At 39.1% G+C, this 21,083-nt stretch overlaps 1 protein-coding gene across 5 annotated transcripts in view; it reads left to right on the plus strand.

Annotated features, from left to right (window-relative positions):
• Window positions 1-16,190: 16,190 nt before the first annotated feature.
• LOC129347275 (ninjurin-2-like) overlaps window positions 16,191-21,083 on the plus strand; it is a 50,906-nt gene continuing 46,013 nt past the window's right edge. For 2 of the 5 annotated variants that reach the window (XM_055006785.1, XM_055006784.1), the window contains exon 1: window positions 16,191-16,520. In XM_055006785.1, the coding sequence (XP_054862760.1) occupies window positions 16,425-16,520 (96 nt within the window). In that variant the 5' untranslated portion in view covers window positions 16,191-16,424. The remainder of the gene's footprint in view (window positions 16,521-21,083) is intronic. The other 3 variants (XM_055006788.1, XM_055006787.1, XM_055006786.1) reach the window with 3 other exon arrangements.

The following is a 21,083-nucleotide window of genomic DNA, read 5'->3' on the forward strand; positions in this document are numbered from 1 at the left end:
ATGATAAAACGGAGATATTTGTGAAATTAGGATACATTTGCCAGTGTATTTTAACAGGTTTTTTCAATGTCAAAACAGTCTTAAAAATAAATCAATAAATGTAACTTATTATTTATGGCCATTTTGAGTTACATTTTTTAAATATCAGTTTACATTGGGCATGTATTTCTGTAATTTTATGAATATTTTTATGTAGTTCTAAATATCTGAAAAAATACATTTTAAAAATAAAGAAAAAATACATGAAATTGCAGCTTTTTTAACAGTGCAGAGTGGTCATAATCTTTTATATTTATATATATTTTAATATTTTGTATTTTTTTATTTATGTTATTCTAAGTTAATTTTTTAATATTAGTTTACATTGGATGTGATTTCTGTACTTTTTAAATATTTTATGTATTTCAAAATTACTGGGAAAAAAATCTATAAAATCAAAAAGAAAAATAGATTAAATTAAAGCTTTAAAAAAAAAAATCTGGTCTAAAGTTTCTCTTTCAACCTTGAGCTAGTAAATAAATGAAAATATTTCCCAAAACTGTTCTTTTGACTTATGACTATCATAAGTTCCACAATAGTTGTTTATGCATTTCAAACATTGAAAATTTTTTTTCTAATGCTGACTGTTCTGTTCATATGTAAATGTCCATGTCCCCAGCAGGACAGAACTCATCAGTGTGAATCACTCATCGCTTAAAAGAACTCTTCTCTCTGGCTGACTCAGGTGCTAACGTTGATTTATGCTAACAGTCTAAGAGCTGAGGCTTATTCAGACATCTCAGTAAATCACTTTGGTTGTCGGCGTTATGCTTGAAATACAAACGTTATGTAAAGAATTTGAGTCTTTTGAAATTCCATAAAGGCTGTTCATCGAGTAGGATGTGTACGTTCAAACAGGTTGCAGTTGCTTGACTGACAGCTCAAACTAATCTATTTGTTGAGAGATTTTTAACAACAAACACTTTCACTGACTTTTCATGATTAACATAAAGTCGCCTTTTCACCTCTTCCTCTTTTTCTCTCTATGCCCCAGTAACCCTGTGTCATCTTTTCCCCTTTAAACACACTGTTATCTAAACTTCTACCACTTGTTTTTCTGTATTCAGCTCAATTATGTTGTAAGTTTTATGATTTAAAGGTAAATGAGTTGGCATGAAACCCAGATTCCCTTTTAAGATAAAGAACTTCCAGTGCACACAGAATAGAATTCAAAGAGATCGTAATCAGCTGCTCAATGCAATTGATGATTGAAGTCATGCCAAAGCTTTGCATGTCAAGCCTTAACAATTATGATTACATTAACAACTCATTCTCACACAAAATAGGATGTAGCAAAAGTACCCTTGCTTCTTTTTTTGAAACATTATATAACGTTTTTTAAACACAATATGCAAACTTCAGAAATTCTCGTTTGCATATTTGCTCACGCCAACGACCAACATCTTTCAAAATTTCACGCATCGCTGCTAGAAGTGAGACGTTTGACATCTTCTTTCAATATCTGCTGCTGTTTGATCTTTCTGGTGAAGCCACGCTGTCCCACATCTGTTCAAAATACAACTTATTCATTTGCATTTTTGAGGGAGGCTGCAGCACACTTCGTATCACAATGTATAAGCTCTTCTTACACCACTTTAAGATAGCAGCAGCAGCTTATGTGCTAAAATTGGGTTGCACTGAGGAAATGCATGCATATGTCTGGTTCTGATCTTGCAACTCACCTACACAAAGACACACCAGCGAGGAAGCAAAAGAGGAAGTTTGCTTGAATATGTGGAAGGGAAATATGCAAAGAAAGGCTGCTGACACTGCAATGTGCTGTCTACATATGTGTGTGTAAATGTGTGTAGGTTTGTGTATCTGTGTGCTGCTCTGCCTCCTGTATCATGCAGTTATACAAACTCTTCTTCTGCACTTCAGCTGCTGTCAATTAGTTCTAGGTGGGTGAATTTCGCTGCTGCTGCTGCTGCAAAAAAAGTTACAACTTGTCATTGCTTGTTAAACATTGTGTGGTTTCTTCTTTGTCCCTGCATTTCTGCAGTTGCATCTGTGTGCATTAGTGTGTTATTGTAGGTTAATGCATTGACAGGTTGTCTCCTTTGTTGCGGGACAGACCTGTGTGTTGACCTTGTTCACCGCAGGCTGTGAGAATTCGTCCTTCCTAACAAGTTACGACAGGTTTTAAAGTTGTCAACGCTTTGCTCAGGTAGTCAAATTAGACCTCGCTGAATGTGTGTGTGAGTGTGTGAGTGTGTGTCTTTCATTTGCACAGAGGCACTTCCTTCAACTTTATGATTTTAAATGAGCATTTTTCGACATCATGAGACATCCTGTGCGATATTTTTTGCACTGAGTCTGAGGAATTTTCGCTACAGATGTCGGATATGTAATCTACCAGAAAATCAAAACCCACACTGTTGTGCGTATAACTCATCTTGCAACACGCATTCCTGTTTACCTCCTGTCTTCCATGGAAGTCATCTATTTTTATGTTCCTCTGCCAGTCTTGCATAATACATCAGTTTTATGTCTGAGGTGAACTTAACGCTACAAGTTAAAAAAAAAAACGGCACAGAAATAAAAGCTCAAATATTCAATATATTGACACCAGATGATGTTTTTCATTTTTTAAAAAGCAAAAGCAGCAGTTAATTAATCATTCAATCAACCTGCTTCTGTGGATACACAATAAAAAACTTCTTTGCACTTGCTTAGAGGCAAATATTTAACAAATTTCTGGACACTAATTTTTTTGGCAAATACAAAAACACTTGCAGCAATTTTTTTTTTTAAACGGTGGTTTTGTCTTTCTGTGTTACATTTTACAACTTCACTGAAGTGCAAACTCACTTGAGTTTTGATTTCCTTGACAGTAAGTCAGTATGTTCACTATTTAAGCGTGTGGTAAGTGTGCTAAAAGTTCTGATGTTGCAACAGCGAACCTGTCACTTCCCTTCTCAGTGATGCAGCAAGCGGCTCTCTCACTTTCTCTTTCTATGCTTCTCTTGGATACAGTTAGATAGAAAGCCTCACAGACACTTAAAATCCAGCATTAAGGAGATTTAAGCCTCCGTGTTTGGGTTTACTGTACACTTATGCAATATTTTAATAATTAAGTCTGGCAGATTGAGGCGTGTGCTGCCAGATAAATGAAATTCAGCACTAAAATCATTGTGCAGTACAATCTTCTACCAGACAGTGACACTAAAGAGTCCAGTCTGTCATTCTCCATTAAAGTCCAGTTTGACAGAATGTACCTGACCTTTACTGTAAACGCTCATTCTCCACATTCTGTGGATCCATACGTCTCCCTGCAGGCCTGTTAGAAACCGACTATTCTGCTGAGGCCAAACAAAACCCATCTACACATGTTCTCACTTGCCCTGGTAACGGTCCAAATTGCAGGCAATTAACGTGAATGAGGTCTCTCTCCCTGCAGGCACAAGGGTAGGTTTAAATATGACACGGTGGTTTGTCCTGAACTGTAACTGTATGAGAAAAGGGAATTCCTGAGCGGAGAGAGATTAAAAATGAAGAGCAATTAGAAAAAAAACAAAGCAGATAATTACACACTTTGATGTAGATAATTTAGAAATGGATTTGTTTGACCGTGTTTCTGACTTGTTTTTACAGCGTTTTAATAAAACAGATTGCCTGTGGGACAAAAGGTACATATTTATAATGGCTTGTTTTTATCATCTGGGATGGCCTCACATGCCTCCCAGAAGGTAGCAAGGTAGGAAGGAAGGTAGTTATGACAGCTCAAATGGTGTGAGGGAGTTAAAACTGCTAATAATTCATGTCGAAGAGAAGTGTTTGCAAATACATTGTGGTTAAGTGGTTTCAGTCCTGGAATGTAGTGGGCTTTCTCGAGAAAATCCACCCAAAAAACTGTCAGCCTTTAGTGAAAATGTATACTAAAGTTAGATTGCAAAAATCACAATTGTAGTAACTACTGAAGTTTGGCCTTGAAATGTTGTTATTAAGGTAATAAATTTAGCTTGAAGCAGTTTTTTCCAGCTAAATTGACCCTGTGAAGCTAAATTCTGCCAGAATACATGTGCAATAACAGTTTTTTAGCTGCAAATGCCGGATAAAATGTGGCCCAACAACTGGTTCAATCCGACACGCAAGTCTCCATCACAACATCTGTATCATCAGAGTGCAAAGTAAGAGGAAAATGCAACCGTATAATTCAGTTCAGTACGCAGCATTTTCTAATTATGTGCAGTTCTGTTTAACAATTTCAGTTCCTTTTTACAAACAGGGGAAAGTGATACAGGAAAATTAACTTTCAGCTTCAGTGCATGCATGCATGTGTACTCGGTGTTTGCAAAAGTAGGTCAGTTTTCATTTGATGTCAAAGCCGGAGTGATTTTCAGTACAATTTTTGGGGAAATGTGTCAGCAAGTATGTGATTCATTTCATTTGCAGTCTCCAATACTGTCTTTCAAGTGGCAGTGTTTTATCACCCTGTTTTATCAAAGCCCCCCTGCTGTAACTGTATAATTCAAATTCCTTTTTTTACAGCATCTTTGAAAACATCCAATTTCCATAAATTGGAGCGACTGCAGTCCCCATCCTATAAAAGAGCAGAAAAGATGCAGCAGACATTCAGGATAGAGACACAGTTAAATTGGTAATAATCAACTGCTGACCCATTTTACCTCATAATAGTTCCAGTTTCTCAAGCTGTGTGTCAGGACATTTTTAGTGCTTTGATGTTTTCCTTTAATAAAAGGCACTTTAGTCTTGATGTGAAAAGTAATGAACAAAGTTTCTGAGTTGTACACCAGGCCTTTGCAAAGTTGGTTAAAAACTAAAAACTAAAACAATGACCTATCCATTTTTAGTTTTTAGGCTACTTCAAACACCTCAAATTGAGGTTTTTTTTTTTTTTTTAAATTGAAAATTTTTGGGAATATGCTGATTCTTTTCTCTTCTCAATGAGAGCCAGATGACTAAATTTATCCCACTTTTACACCTGTCAAATATGAAGCTGTACTCAGGAAATGAAAAGTTCAACTTAGCTTAGCTTAGCATAGCTTAGCTTAGGCTAGCGTACTGGAAGCAGGGGAAACATCTGGTCAAGCTTTGTCCAAACAGTAAAAAATACTCCAATGAATACACACAGCCCCATGTTTCTCAACTTTATTTATTCGTATCATTTGCTGTACTGACAAACAAACAATATGTAACATGCTAATTAGTTAGCTTCAAAGATTTATTAAAGCTAGCCTTTTAAGGTTTTGAAACCTTATTTTAACCTAAGCTAACTAGCTGTTTGTGGTACCTTCATATTACAGATAGATGAAAGTGGAAGATGTCAAAGTTTTCCAGATCTGTTGCTATCTTTATTATCAAAGATAATTTCTCATCGTCTTTGGATTTATTTTAGTTTGTCTCATTCTTTTTGTGATTTTCCTGGATTGGATTTCAAAGTGCAGCCGGAGTGAGATGGGTGTCCAGTCTGGAAAGCTCAGAATTGTATTTCTGCTTTTTTGCAGATGATGCTGTTCTATGCGTTTCATCAGACTGAAACCTTCAGCTGGGACAGGAAATCAGCAACTCCAAGACTGAGGCCATGGTTCTTGGCTGGGAACTGGTAAACTGCATCCTCTAAGTTGGGAATAAGTTGTTGCTCAAAGCAAAGGAATTTAAATATATCAAGATGTTGTTCCCAAGTGAAGTGTGAGATGGACAGATGGGCATTGTGCTAGACCATTGTGGGAAAAAGGGAACTGAGCTAGAAGGCGAAGCTCTGGATTTACCAGTCGATCTATGTTCCAACCCTCTCTTGTGGTCATGAGTGCTGGATACTGATTGAAAGAAGGATGTCATGGATACAGGCAGCCATAATGGGCTTCCTCTGTATGTTGCAGGACTCAAGGTTAGTCATCCAGACGTCCGGAGGGAGTTTGGTGTAGAGTCACTGTTCCTGTCAGATTGAGCCAACTCAAGCGGTTCGGGCCTTCCTTTACGGGTTTTCTGGACATGACCACCTGAGAGGTAAAACAAGAACTCTCTGAAGGGTTTACATGTGTCATCTGGCCTGGGAACATCTTGGGATCTGCCCGGACGAGCTGGAAAGCGTTGCTGGGGAAAGGGACATCAGGAATGCCCCGCTTAGCTTGCTGCCCCTGTGGGTTGACCTCAGATAAATGAAAGGAAATGGATAGAAAGGGAAGATTTTTGCACATATACTATACAACTGGTTCATAAACTAGTTCTGTGTCACATTACAGCAGGTTTGCAACAGGTTTTGCCCTATCAAACACAAAATATTAACACATGGACTGGTAACAAATTAAAGGAAAAACCTATGTACTGCAGCAAGGTGTTGGGCCATCATGTACTGCCAAAACAATCTTCACCGTACTTTGACCTTGTTTCCCACATTTGATACTTTGATGTTGGTAGTTGGGAGCACTGCTTAGTACAAAATCTCTCATATATGTTCAGGTGGGTTGGGTCTGGTGATCATGAAGGACAAAGCATATGACTCACATAATTTTCATCAAACCATTCAGTGACCCCTTATGCTCTATGGATGGTTCCATCGTCATCTTGGAAGAGATCACTCCCACCAGAATAGAAATGGTTTATCATAGGATAAAGGTGATCATTCAGAACAACTTTTGTACTGATTTGCAGTGACCTTTCCTGCTGAAGGGGACAAATGGACTCAAACCATACCAGTAAAATACCTCCACAGCATTTACAACAGGTCATCATAGAAGGGTCAGGTTTTTCCTTTAATGTTCCAGCTATCTGTAAGTGTGAGGTTACCCAGGCAATTTCATGTTTTCCATGAAAACTCACACTTTATGTGTTTATGTGTTTATTTATAATTTATGTGCTGACATAATTGCACAGGGGTTTTCTAATCATCAATTAGCCTTTCAACACCATTAGCTAACACAATGTAGCATTAGAACACAGGAGTGATGGTTGCTGGAAATGTTTCTCTGGACCCCTATGGAGATATTCCATTTAAAATCAGCTGTTTCCAGCTAGAATAGTCATTCACCACATAAACAATGTCTAGACTGTATTTCTGATGAATTTAATGTTATCTTCGTTGAAAAGAAACTGCTTTCATGTCAAAATCAAGGACATTTCTAAGTGACCCCAAACTTTTGAATGGTAGTGTATGTCTCTGAATAGCATATGTAGGCTACTGATTGTGTGAACTTAAAGGAGCATAATACTCAACTAAACACCAGCGCCTGGCAGTCTAATGAGCAATATGTTCAGTTCCTAGAGACATTTTTGGGAGGTAAAAATACTGAGCAGCTAAACACACTTCGAGCAGGTGGAACATGAAAGCACATGTGCAGCTGTTTGTCTGTCAGTGACACAAACCAGCACTTTGATCTGTTGCACCCTCATCCCAAAGTAACCTGCTGCGTCGCATGTTTATGTTTGCACGTGAACGTGGGTGTGATCGTGTGTGTGGTGTGATAGCGTTCACGCACTGTTATCAGTTGGAGTTTAGATGTGCAAATTTGCACTGTTAACTCTGAAGTGGTTTACCTGTGCAGCCTGTTTGTGTACTTGAATTACTCATGTTGTGGGGACGCATAGTCACATTGGGAGACCTGCTTTCCTCTTGGGGACAAGATAAGTCCAGATAATGCAATTTATCAAATTTTAACATGTTAGGATAAGGTTGGGTTTAGTTTAAGATTAGTTTAAAGCATTTTGGAGGAACAGAAAATGGATTAAATGAATGTAAATGAATGTAATGTCCTCTGAAGGGATGGTAACCCAATAGTGTGTGCGAGTGTGTTTGCATCACAGTGATGAAAATTCTTTGAGCATAAAGGCCCTTTTATCATTGTTCGGATGAGAGACTGGCACTGTCTGGTTAGTGTGTGTTTGCATGTGCATGTGTGCATGACAGCGAGGTAGAAAGCGAGAGGTCAGCACTGCCTGGTACTCAACCGCTGAAGCCCGATCTTTGTGTGTGTCTGTGTGTGAGAGAGAGGCAGAGCGAAATAACCAGCGAGAATGGGAGAACAAATGAGTGACACAAAGATGAATACAAAAACCGAAGCAGACTGACAAAGACAGAGCGTGCTGTGGACACGTCGCCACAGCTGTCCTCGGGACTCCAAACCGAGTCTCAAGTCATTTGAGACGAGTCCAAGGCGAGTTTGAAAATCAAGTCTCAAGCAATGGCCTGTCTGGTTACTGTTGCAATGTCTGTCAAGATTTTCATTCCCACACACACCACATGCAGTTTATAATTATACAGTGGTTGATTTGCCACCAAAATTCTCAGTAATTTGCGCAACAAAAGGTCATTAACGAGGCAAACAAAAGCAGCTTCTCATTTCATGCTGGGACTTGTTGGTGTTTCCAACTAAAATGAAAACTGTTGCTAAGAGATTTTATGGCCCTATATATATATATATATATATATATATATATATATATATATATATATATATATATATATATATATATACACACCCAACTATATCGTTAATTTTGCTCTAAATGGGGCCATAATTTAAAAAATAAACACTATGGTGTATTGAAAACGTCTTGAAAATTGCAGTTGAGACCATAAACTAATTGGAAAAAGTGTTTACTGAGGCAACAGCTCAAGGAAGAAGTTGACCATTTTCTTATATACTTCTATACAGTCCAGCTTCTTTTTTCAACCAATGGAGTCGCCTCCTGTTGGCTGTTAGTAAGAATGTAGGTTTAAAGCATTTCTGCACTGGCATTACCTCTGGAGACTACACCTAGCTTTTATCTGTAGTCTGTGTATTCTTGAGTTTTAGCTCAATACACTCCTATCCTATTAAAACACATACAAAGCCGATTTTCTTCCTTTTCTTTCTTGCCTCTGATGTCACATTTCAGGATTTCTTGGTTCATCACTACCACCTGTGAATCAGAATAGTGTGATACCTTTGGTTGGACTTCTTATTAAGTCAGCTGCATGCGCATGTACACAGCCATGTGTCCTAAAAACTACATTACTATACAACCACATTGCCTTCTTTTGACATATATTTTAAAGATTTATTGTGGCTGAATTTACTCATATTAGATGGGGCAGGACTCGTCACACTGGAAACTCAGGAAAAGTAGGAGGAGAAGTTTCAAAAACATTGTAAAAGGGATAGATTTAAATTTGATCATTTCTTAAACCTGACCAAGTAGCTTTAGTGTCTACATTTGACCGAACTGTGAGTGAAAACAAAACTTAATTCTATTAATAATAGCCCTACACAGGATGTGAACCCTGAGGCTCATCTCATTTCTCTACTTTGAGCTTCCTTGGCTTCTCTGTTTTTTGTCTTCCTGCCTGTAACCTGACAGAGATCTTCAGGCAACATCTTGACGGATATCTCAGTTCCTGAAATGCATCTTGAAGAGATTGAAGTGAGGAGAGAAGTGAACTGCCGGAGGAGCTATGCGAGGCAACACACAGTTGTAATACTGTGACTGAGACTAACTAAGACTGAGCGTTAAAGTTTTTTTTAAAAATGTGTGACATTCGTATGTTCTTGTCATATTCTGCTGCATGGTGAGTTAAATTAAAAGTAAAAACAAAAAACATCAACAAAAACATCAAAAACACTGTTCCACTCATCTGACAGTTCATAAACTACAGCGATAGTCGGTAACCAAACAATGAACAGATGATGCAGCTGTGCTACACGTCATTTTTAATTGACGTCGCTTTGAAACAAATCCTCCGAGGAAAAGGATGTCTCATTTTGTTAAATGTGACTTGACTCCTTTCTCCTGATTTCTCCTCCTCGTCTCCTCTTCTCACATCAGGTGGGAGAAACTAAGAAACTAAGAAGCGACGAGAGGAATCAAGGATGTGCAAATTGAGAAATGAGAAGGGAGGCCTGTCTCCTGGTTGAAAGTCCTGCCGCATATTTCTGCATCCAACCTCTAGACTCAGATATTGTGACTCTTTCAAATTTACATACACTTCAGGAAGAAAATATGTTTCTTCCTGTGAGAATCCAGTTTTGGGATGTAATTTCTGGGAGACAGATTTGCTATACATGTGCACAAGCTGAATAAAACTGGAAACCACTCATTGAAAAGCTGCTCTATTAGAGATCAGAAGCTCCACATGGTACCTTTATGCATCAAAGTTTTAAAAGCAAATTATTCAAGAAGTCATCTCTTACCTGCCAGACAATGTTAAAAACGTCCATACTGTTTCTTTGTGGTTGTTTACAGACACTATATGTTCAGGAATAATGTCTATGGTGTTCTGTAAAATGCCACGTCTTTCCCAGCAAAGCTCTCATGCAGGCAGCTTATAATTAGCACCTCATTAACAGTGCAGCCTGCAATTGTTGTTTAAGAAAATGTAAAACTGCACATGAAACTTTAACCCACAGAGTGAGGACACTGTTTCGCTTTAGTCCTCCTCAGCAGCTTTGTGCAAGATGTGGAGCGTGCATCACTTTCATCTTCACAAACAGCATGAATCATTCTTTTAATGGATTCAAATGACTGCAGGCGAATCACAACTGAAAGCTTGTAATAAACAACTTCTTAACAAATGATTGCAGTTCCCATGCAGGGCGTTGCAGGTTTTTATTCCCATTCAGGGTGCTGCATGTTTTGTTAGTGTTTCACAACAAGTCGGTTTTATCCCTGTAGCCCACTACCACAAATGATAAATTTGCTTCAAGTGGCTTTGCACTGTGTATCACATACAACAGTGTCTGTGTGGAAACCTCAGGGAGAGCAAATGAGGTCGGTTCCGTTCTCCAAGACAGACAGGCGTTCAATAAAAGTTGTGTGTACAAGCAGCACCTTCTCACAAGTTTGTTTACAGTCAAGCAAACTTGATACATCAAGAGCTGACGCACACAAAAACCTCTGAAGATTTCAAAAAAAAAATGCTGTGGATTAAATAAAAATACACATATGGGCTTCTCTTTAGCTTCCGTTTGCAAAGAAACATGCATGAAACAGTCAAGAATCCCCCCGAGGCACTTCTTTTGAAACCGCAACCTTCACCCTAAAATACCTTTCATGTTAACTGAAAACTGTTCAAACCAAAATGACCTTTTCTAAAGGAGGATTACACGTATAGCCTGGTGTCAAAAGCCTCACACTGTAAGCCTCTGTAAACCAAGGGAGTAAGTAAAAATGTTTACCCTCCAACTCAACTATTTTATCTACACAGCAGTTATTCTTTCTAAGAACTGGAAAGCATGTTTGTATAGTGTAATTTCTGGAGACTTTCTGTTTCTAGGAACCCAAGAATGTGGAGGTTTGGCTGAATAATGAAGCGTCTCATGTAAACTCTTGGTTTCTAGGAACAATTACATGAAAGCAATCTGTAGGCTGGCCAGATTGTTTTTAACCCGTCATTTAGGGATTAACTTGGAATTTCTTGCTCAAATAGTCAAATAAACTACACACAAGGCAAATAGTCCAAAATGAGCTGCTGAATAGTTAAAATACAACCTAAGGGCCCTGAAAGAAGACCGAAGGGTAATTCTGGCAAACCACAAAAACAAAATAATTACTCTGACAGTGTCAGGTCAGATCGGAGATTTCCTGGAAGCATGTAAATGCAAATTCATCATGAACTAAAAAGAAGTGAAATGGCAGATGCTTCTGTTTTTACCCACGGTCAAACTTAAAGAATACAACAGGAGTGAGTCCACCCTTGTGCAATATCACTTAAATGTAAAATCATGTCAAATGTTTATTATCTCTCAATAGCTAAATTATTTCTAAGTTGACAAATAGATACACTACTGTTCAAAAGTTTGGGGTGACCCAGACAATTTCATGTTTTCCATGAAAACTCACACTTTGATTCATGTGCTAACATAATTGCACAAGGGTTTTCTAAGCATCAATCAGTCTTTCAACACCACAATGTAGCATTAGAACACAGGAGTGATGGTTGCTGGAAATGTTCCTCTGTACCCCATGTAGATATTCCATTAAAAATCAGCCGTTTCCAGCTAGAATAGTCATTTACCATATTAACAATGTTTAGACTGGATTTCTGATTCATTTAATATCATCTTCATTGAAAAAAATGCTTTTCTTTAGAAAATAAGGACATTTCTAAGTGACCCCAAACTTTTGAAAGGTAGTGCATTTCCTGTTATAAACAATCAAACACAAATGCTTTTGAAAGACTGTATTGAACATGTATGATGCCAAGATAGGAATTCTATGGAATGAAAGCAAATGCAGCTGTGATCACTGACACAAAAGTCATAATTAAATTGAGTAAATCTGTAATTTCCAATCAACCTACCAACATGAAAATGATCATAAAATTACCTGTAAACACCAGAACTTGGGCTTATATGCTGTGTCTATCTGCATGTCTGCATCATGACTCCACATGGAAACCAACTGCCAGAACCTGACAAATTTGATTGTGAGGCTTCATAAAAATGGAAAAGGATGCAGGAAGATCAGTGACTGACTAAAAATCAGTGGAAGCACAGCTGAGGTAAAGACAGGGTCATAGTACCACTAATCAGTGCTACAGTGGCTGTCCTCTAAAACTGACGCCACCTACAATGTGCTCAGTGCAAAATCTATCTCTGAAACACAGATGAGCATGTGCTTCAGAATTAGCACAAAATGTACTTTACTGGGACAACTCAATTAGAATGAAGGACAGTTTATAATGTGACTATGTCGATGGCATCCATGAAAAAAAAAACAAAGCTTGCTTGTTCTTCAATACAAAACTGTAATTAACTTTGCAGAAGAACACAAAAAGAAGCCAGATGAATTTTGGGAGTACATTCTTTGGTCTCTTGAGACCAAGATAAATTTGTTCATCTCCGACTGGGTCGAGCATGTTTGACATGAACTTGGCCAGGACTACCACAGTGAACGCACAATCCCAACAGTGAAGCACAGAGGGGGGAGTGTGATGATATGTGGCTGCATGAGTGCAAAAGGTGTTGGCAGATGACATTTATAGACGGTACCATTAATGCCTGTGGATACACCAGAATCCTGGCTGACAGGATGACTTTGCAGAAGAGAAATATTCCAGAATGATAATGACTCAAAGCACGCTGCCAAAATCGCACAAGAGCTTCCATTGAAGAAAAAAAAACATGACTTAGCCAAGTATGTTATTAGTTTTTAACTTTACGTAAGACTACCATTTACTGTTTTTTCTGTACATTGCGCTCATGCTTATTATAGATAAGACTGTACTAAGAGTGTTAACAGCATATGTCAGTGCTTTTTCTACTATTTTAGAGCTTATTGGTGTGAGGTGGGCTTCAAAGGGACTTCAGGATTGATGAATATTGAGCTATGTGATACTTATCTCAGGAAATTAATTACAGCGCTTTTCAATTCTGTCAACAGCTAATGATTGCAGAGAGCTGCAGGCCTGGATTGTTAAATGAGATAGATGTGGGCAAGGAGAGCTACAGAATGACAAACGCCTAAAATAATTAGTCATTCATGACTTTTATAATCATTTGAAAATGCTTACATTTGATTGAATAGGAAAAGTAATACCTCAAGTTACCTACCATATAAGATGGGACAAAGGTTTGCTGTCGACACTATGTGTGTGGTGTTCTAAGAAATTTCTTCAAGCAATGTGATTATTTTTTAGGATTTGTGCTTAGTCACTTTTCACAACAACCTTTCCCACAAGACGCTCTACATGTTGGAGCGTTTGAACAGAACAGAAGAAAATATCTACATGTGTGCTGTATGACAAAGAAAGAGAAAGAAATCATAAATTTGAGCCCCTAAATCCAACCAACATGTCCACTGTGGAGGAGGCAGAGTTTGAGGAGTCAGGGGAAGCCTCACCTATATCCTTAGCAGACATTTTTGAGGTTGTCAGGAAGCTTCTCGAAGGCGTCAGAGGTGGACGAGATTCACCCTGAAACTCTGAAGACATTGGACACCGCTGGGCTATTATGGCCTTCATGGCTGATATGTTGCTGCATTGTCGTAGATCTAGGTCGGGGATGGTGCCTGTGGACTAGCGGACTGGGCTGGTGGTTGCCATTTTCAAAAAAGGACTGACCAAAGGATGTGCTCTGATTCATGGTGTATCACAAGTTTGTTGTAGAGGGAGCTCAACCAGAAGGTGACAATTTGATATTTGATTTAGATATTTTAGTTAGTCTTCCATCCAGTCTTCAATTGTGGTCATGTGTTCTAGGAAGTGAATGAAGGAATAAGATTTAGGATACAAGCAGCCTAACAGAGATTCTTTGTAGGGTGGCTGGGCTCAGTCTCAGAGACAGAGTGAGGGTCTTAGACATCCGTTGGTACTTTGACTGGAATCAGGACTTCTTCGGGGCAAAAGAAACCGACTGAGGGGGTTCAGGCAACTGATTAGGAGGTCTCCTGGGTACCTTCCTGTGGAAGAATTCTGGGCATCTCCAAACTGGAAGGAAACCCCAGGGTAGACCCAAAACTTGCTCAAGGCATTGCATATCTCATCTGGCCTGGGAACACCTTAAGAGCTTCCAGGAGGAACTGGAAACGTTGATGGGACATTGGGAATGTAACACTTAGTCTGTTGCCACCTTGAACCAGATAACCAGATAAGTAGAGGAAAATGGATGAATGGTTAGTGACTTCCGGGTTTCAAAGAATTTCTGTCTGTTTTCCAGTGCTGGAACGTCCTGAGTGCATTTTCTTGAGTACTGTGTGAAGTACATTTTTTGAGGTATTTGTATTTAACTGTCTTAGCTGTATGCTACTTTCCACTCCACTACATTGCAGAAAGAAATATTGTGCTTTCTAGTCCACGTAGTTACTTTTTAGATGAACATTTTACTCACTTGATCTCTGTATATCAGAAATTAGTTATTTTCTTGTTTCTTCTCACAATAATCATCTGACAAGCCCTTGGATTTATCTGATGTTGTTATATATAAAACTGGATATAAAGAAGTTCAAAGTATTCCATTTCCAGCAGCTACAACAATAACATGCTGCTGACACACACAATACATCAGTCAGAGGGACCAAACCAACACTTTGACTTTACTTTAACTACATTTGCTACTGACATGTATGCGATCTTACTGAAGTAAGATATTAAATGCAGGGTTTCTCTTTATAATTGAGTATTTTGACAGTTTTGCATTGATAGTTTCACTTCAGGAAAAGATCTGAATACTCTCTACTACTTCTATTTTCCTTCTTTCCTGTCTGTGTCTCCTAAGGAGGGAAACTTAAAGTCAACAGCACCACATTCCTGAGTTTCCTCAGTTTTACAAAAGGCCATTCAACCATATAATCTAATAAACCCTCATTTTTGTTTAATAACATTTTTCCTTCTAGTCTTAAACTGCCATCTATATGTATTTTCTACTAGACATTTTCAACATACTTACAAAGTTCAATATTCGCTCTGCTTTACCTCTATTTGGTCTCTTTTGGTTCCTTGGGGAGATATCTGACTCTTCGCCTGCTGAATGTTCTCCAATGTTCACCTTGCTAACTATCTGTCTTCGTGGTGCTGAGCAGGCAGGGTACTGCAAGGTTTTAGAATTTATTTTTTTTTGCTGGAAACAGCTGCCTCTGGAGAAAAAATGCTTCGAGAGCAGTGTCAGTGAAGGAAAAAAGTAATTCAGTGATTCGGACTGGACAGCTATACAATGAAGTAATACTCATGAATCCAAAAGAAGGAGCAGATTTTGGCCATAGGTTTATCATGTCGCTTTGTCATGCTGTTGGTGTTATTGGTGCCACATGAAAATATGAAATATTAGTTCACCTATAGTGGTATGTAGCCAAGCAGATAGTTTTAGTTTTGAGTTTTCATGTGTTTCTAACATCCCTGATATTACTTTGACTGTCTCCTGCACACAGTGTCCGGGTCCTTGTTCCAGAGCTCGGGGTCCCCAGGTTTAGAGAGCAGTAAACTCCCAACAGTGGAGCCTCAGTGCTTTAATGGGAACACAGCTGACCTCAGTTAACTTGACGGAAATACAGCCAAATGTTTTTGTTGAGCAAACAGGCACAAATAGACACAACTCGGTGTGCGTTGGCTGGTGATGGTCAGCAGCGGTCAGTCACTCAAATGCAGCCACAGATAGACACAAGACTAACTTGGGGTATAATCGTATAATCACCATTTGACAATATTTGACTGAGTGTGATGATTCGGGGTTTTTGCAACTTAGATTTAGCACAGGGAGAGAATACTGGGAGAAAAAGATGGACTGAAAGAGTGCAAAGTGAGGGAAAAGGGGCAGACCAGGATGGTGTGAATAAGCCGTTTGTTTGTCCCTCCGTTGTCCTCCCTGTCCTTGCCTGGTGCTTGGTGCCTGGCATCCAGAGTAATTTCCTTTCATAACCACCACTGCCATCCTTGCATTAGCATTTTCACTGCTGCAAGGGCAACATTCAAGTGTGTGTGTGTGGTTGTTCGCCAGCTCACTACCGGCCTTATTATGCAGGGACTGGGCAAGACTGAGAGAGGAGAGCAGGGCCGAGACATCGACCTGACATCGCTGAGATCCACCATGCCGGCCAGCGGCCCTCTGCAGGTTAGTGCACCCCAAAAAACACAGAGAGAACTGTGTGAAAAAGAGAGGGAGACCACAGCAGACAGAGTCAGATAAGGACAGGCAGAAAGAAAACAAGCGACAGAAGGAATGGTAAAGTTTTGCATGCTGAAGGACAACAGATTCCTCTCTTTCTACCTACTTTTCCCCTCTTTCCCTTCCCTCTTTCATCTTCCTTTTTCTATGAGTCCTGGTCAGTCGGTTCCCCTGAATCACTGCTCCTGTCTTGGCTTCCCCACAGAGATGTGGTATGTCCTTCCTACGTGAGAGCTGAGGATCAGAGGGCTGCTGTGTGGCTCTCTGGGTTAGGTTAAGTGTCTGTACTCTATTCTGAGACCAAGATACGATCGCGACATCCATCAAATATCAATTAGGGCCTTGGTGCAAAGGCTAATAAAGTCTCCTAATGTAGTTAGGGGTCAAAGGAACAGGTACTCAGTAATGCCGAGGAGGAAGGGTCAGTGTAGGGTTGGAGACCTGATGTAGTAGTTCTTGGAGGAAGTTTTCATGAGCAGAAGTGTTCTTATAATCACTTTGAAGGTGGATTTTGTTTGATTTTAAATGATTTTTCCACACTTCTCAAATAATTCTCAGCCTGACTCTTACTCGCTGCAGTTAAAGATATGCACAGACACACACACACACACACACACACATGGACACACACCAGTGACTGTTGCTATTCATCATCTGTATCAGTGTCAGGAGCAACAGTGTTCCTGCCCATCAACCAGCAGGGCTATCAGTTACTGGTATATTTAGCTGCACGGTCTCCAGTGAACAAAGTGCTATTACTCAAGACAAGCTGTGTGTGTGTGTGTGTGTGCGTGTGTGTGTGTGTGTGTGTGTGTGTGTTTGTGTGTGTGTGTGTGTGTGTGTGTGTGTGTGTTTGAGTGAGACAGTGACAGATGTGGAAGAAGATGAAGTAGATGTGAAGAAATACATGTTAATGCCCACGCTACATACACATATATCTACTGTATTTCTATAACTGTGGTACCTTAAATGCTAAGGGGAAAATTCACCTAAACTTTGCGTCTTGCATTTGAGATTTGTGCATTTTGCTTTCTTTTGTGTGCTTTTTCTCATACTTTCTCCACATTCACATAGCTGTACATGCAAAAAGACAGATACAGCAGTTTTCTGTCATCAGTAGAAAATCTTTCAGTACAGAAATTGCGGTATTCTACCTGTGCAATGAAGAGCCTCAATCAAGTAAAAATAGTACGGAAATTTGTAGTTTCAGGTCCTGTAAGCAGTGTGCCACTTGCAGTTAAAGCTAATGATTGTATGTTGTAGGAAAAACCTGTCTGCTGACCACCTCCAAATTTACCGGCCATGAATGCTGGTTCTGTTCATTCATTTAACTGAACTCAGTTAACTCAAATGATCGCACACACTTTCGCTCTCTAAATTCCTCCGTCATGTTTTCATGAGTCACAGTTGGACGTCAGGAAAACTATGAAAAGTAAAACCATTTATTCAAACATTATGCAATGTAGTCTACAGTACATATGTACCATTAAGTATAATATAAAAAAATATCTGTTGAGAGCCCCTAGCTGTTGCAGTAGCTGAAGCTGAGGCCTGATGCATATTTTCACAGCGATTAAAAAGAATTACAGTGACCGACTTAGATTGTGAATGATGCTCTGAGTGCTGACTCTTAAGCACAGATAAGCTGACAACATATAGCACCATTTGGCCACAATCTCCTACCAGCTATGGCAGTAATGACCCTATCATGTGGCTCAGAATGTAAATGTTTATATCCACAGATGCCAAGTCCTCACCGCAAACATTCATTCAAGCCTGGTGGCTTAATTATACGTTGACAGATGCAAAGAACGAAACGTATGATCGCCAGAAATGAGTTTGTATGTGCGCATGTGTGTGTGTTTAAGGAGGCGTATGTGTGTGTAAAGAATGCCAGCTCACACCAGTGGTTTGTATGATTGATGCATATCATTATTATGTATCTCATATGTTGTTTAAACAGCCTGATGGATGGATGTCTGGTTGCTGCTGTTGTTACAGTAAGCGCCTGTAACGATGTAAAATAAATTATGAGAAGAATATTCTATACCCAGCTGTATAATTAGATGGACTTAGAGTTTTAAACCGCCGCTTTTATTGCACAATAATTGCTAACTATAGCCACAGTTTATGTATATGGTTCATTCGTATATGTATATGGAACAGCTTAATTGCAAAAGCTAGATTTAAGGCTTGTTGGCATAATGTCGCCATCATATTGTTTTTTTAATGACAGAAACAACTATGTTAGTAGATAAAAATAGCTCTGTCACTGTAGCTGAGCCAGTGCTTTTTCTCACGCAGGCCTGCTACTAACAATTATTTCCATTGTTGAAGAATTTGTTGATTATTTTCTTGATTAGTCAGTTGGTCTGTAAAATGTCAGAAAATGGTGACAAAAATATTGATCTCCAACCCAAGATGATGTCTTCAAATGTCTTGTTTTGCCCACATCTCAAATATATTCAGTTTACTGCCATAGAGGAGTAAAGAATCCAGAAGATATTCAAATTTAAGAAGCTGGAGCCATATCATTTTGACTTTTTACTATGCCAAGGAGCGCAAAGGAGTTATGTGACGATTGGTGTTGGTTTGTCTGTCTATTTGTCTATTCGCAACATGACTCAAAAATGGAACAATGGATTTGGATGAAATTTTCAGGGAAGGTCAGAAATGAGACAAAGACCAAGTGATTAGATTTTGGCAGTGATGCTGCTTCTAGTGTGGATCAACAAATTTGTTAAAGATTTCTGTATCATTGCGAGATAGCGTCACAGCATCACTGTAACAAGAGAACGCTACGTCAGCTGCCTGCTGATGATCACATGATTGCGATCCTACAACAAATCCACCGCTGCCAAATTATCGGGATTCATGCGTTTGAAATGATACAAAGAAACAACCGTGGGGGTGTTACCAAGTCCCATCAATTCCCACCACCTGCTACATATTTAGGTCATGTGATTTGGTATCCGTACAAAACATACACATGTACAACACGCACCTTTGCTCAGCACTAGGTCATTTTGTTTATGGGTACATCTATATTAAATGGTGATATTTTATAGTGCTGTAATTTCTGATCATCTGTAACTAATGAACAAATGCTGCATTTCTGAAAAAAAAATGCTGCATTTCTGACGATGCCATATGAGGGAATGACCAGCCTTGGTGGAGTACTGCACTGTCTGAGTGCTTTTCTAGTTTTCTTAATAAGTTACTCAAAGCAATTTATTGAGTATGAAAATGGCTGACAATTGTTTTTAAATGTTCCACATTCCTAGAATATGTTTGCATCTATTTGCCTGACCCTGTCAATTGGTTTGCATCACTTGACCTCTACATGTATCCAAGGAAGTGGTGACCCCACGCTGCTTCTTCAGGTTAGCTTCCTATTCCTGGTAAGGTATCAAAGTTTCATCTTCCCCAAGCACAAATTTAACTTGGGAGATCCTACCAGGTGTTATTGCCCTGACAACATAGTGCTTAAGTTTACTGAGACACACAACTCCTTCCACGACAATAAGATGGTGAATTTTTGCAATCTTGCACAAAAAGTAACAGGAAAATGTAGCGTGAAATGGACGCAATAATGTTGGAATTGTATGGGATCATCATGTTTAAGCTGAGCTGAGTTACAAGGTGAAATTCTTGATTTACCAGTCAGTGTTTGTCCCAACCCTCATGGTCATGATTTACGTTCTCTATATATTTAACTATTTACATTTTTACAACCTCTAGAAACTTCTCATTTTTCACAGAAACATGTTTCACCATGATGAATGTATCTTCCAACAATCTGACCCTCTGTGTACTGTTTTTGAGCCATGCTACATTGATTTTATTTATTCAACATGTTTTGTTTGCCTCTCGTTATCATTATGGAGTAGTTTACGTATCTTATACAAATGGTCTAAATGAGTTTCCTCTGTAGGATAACTGGACTCAGCTTTCAAGATAAAATGAGGAGCTCATACATCGGAAAGCAGCTAAGAGTAAAGTTGCTGCTCCTTCTCTTTGAAAAGAAGGCAGCTGAGGTGATTCGGGCATCTGATTATTATGCCTCCTGGGTGAATCCTTTGAAGGTTTTATGGGCTTGTCCAGCTGGGAGGAAACCCCGAGGTAGACCCAGAACTCACTGGAGGGATTATGTATCTCATCTGCCCTGGGAACTTCTTGGGATCCCCTAGGATGAGCTGGAAAACGCTGCTAGAGAGAAGGATGTCTTGGATGCCCTTTTAAGCCTGTTGCTGCCTTCAGATAAGCAAAAGAAAACGGATGGCTAATTTAATAGTTGGCAGATAATCTATTAATCATCAGCATCATGACACGTGTTTGTCACATCTTTCTAAAAATGAACTTGACCTGAACAGTCTGAACCTACCCTTTAGATTCTTCTGGGATTAATATGAGCTACTGTGTGGTGAAACTCTTGTATGTAAATCAGCCACACCAGACTTTAAGTACTGTTTGGCGACTGTGGATTTCCACCCATTATTTAGTTTCACA

This window comes from Amphiprion ocellaris, chromosome 21 (assembly GCF_022539595.1).
Source record: "Amphiprion ocellaris isolate individual 3 ecotype Okinawa chromosome 21, ASM2253959v1, whole genome shotgun sequence".
NCBI classification, from domain to species: Eukaryota; Metazoa; Chordata; class Actinopteri; family Pomacentridae; genus Amphiprion; species Amphiprion ocellaris.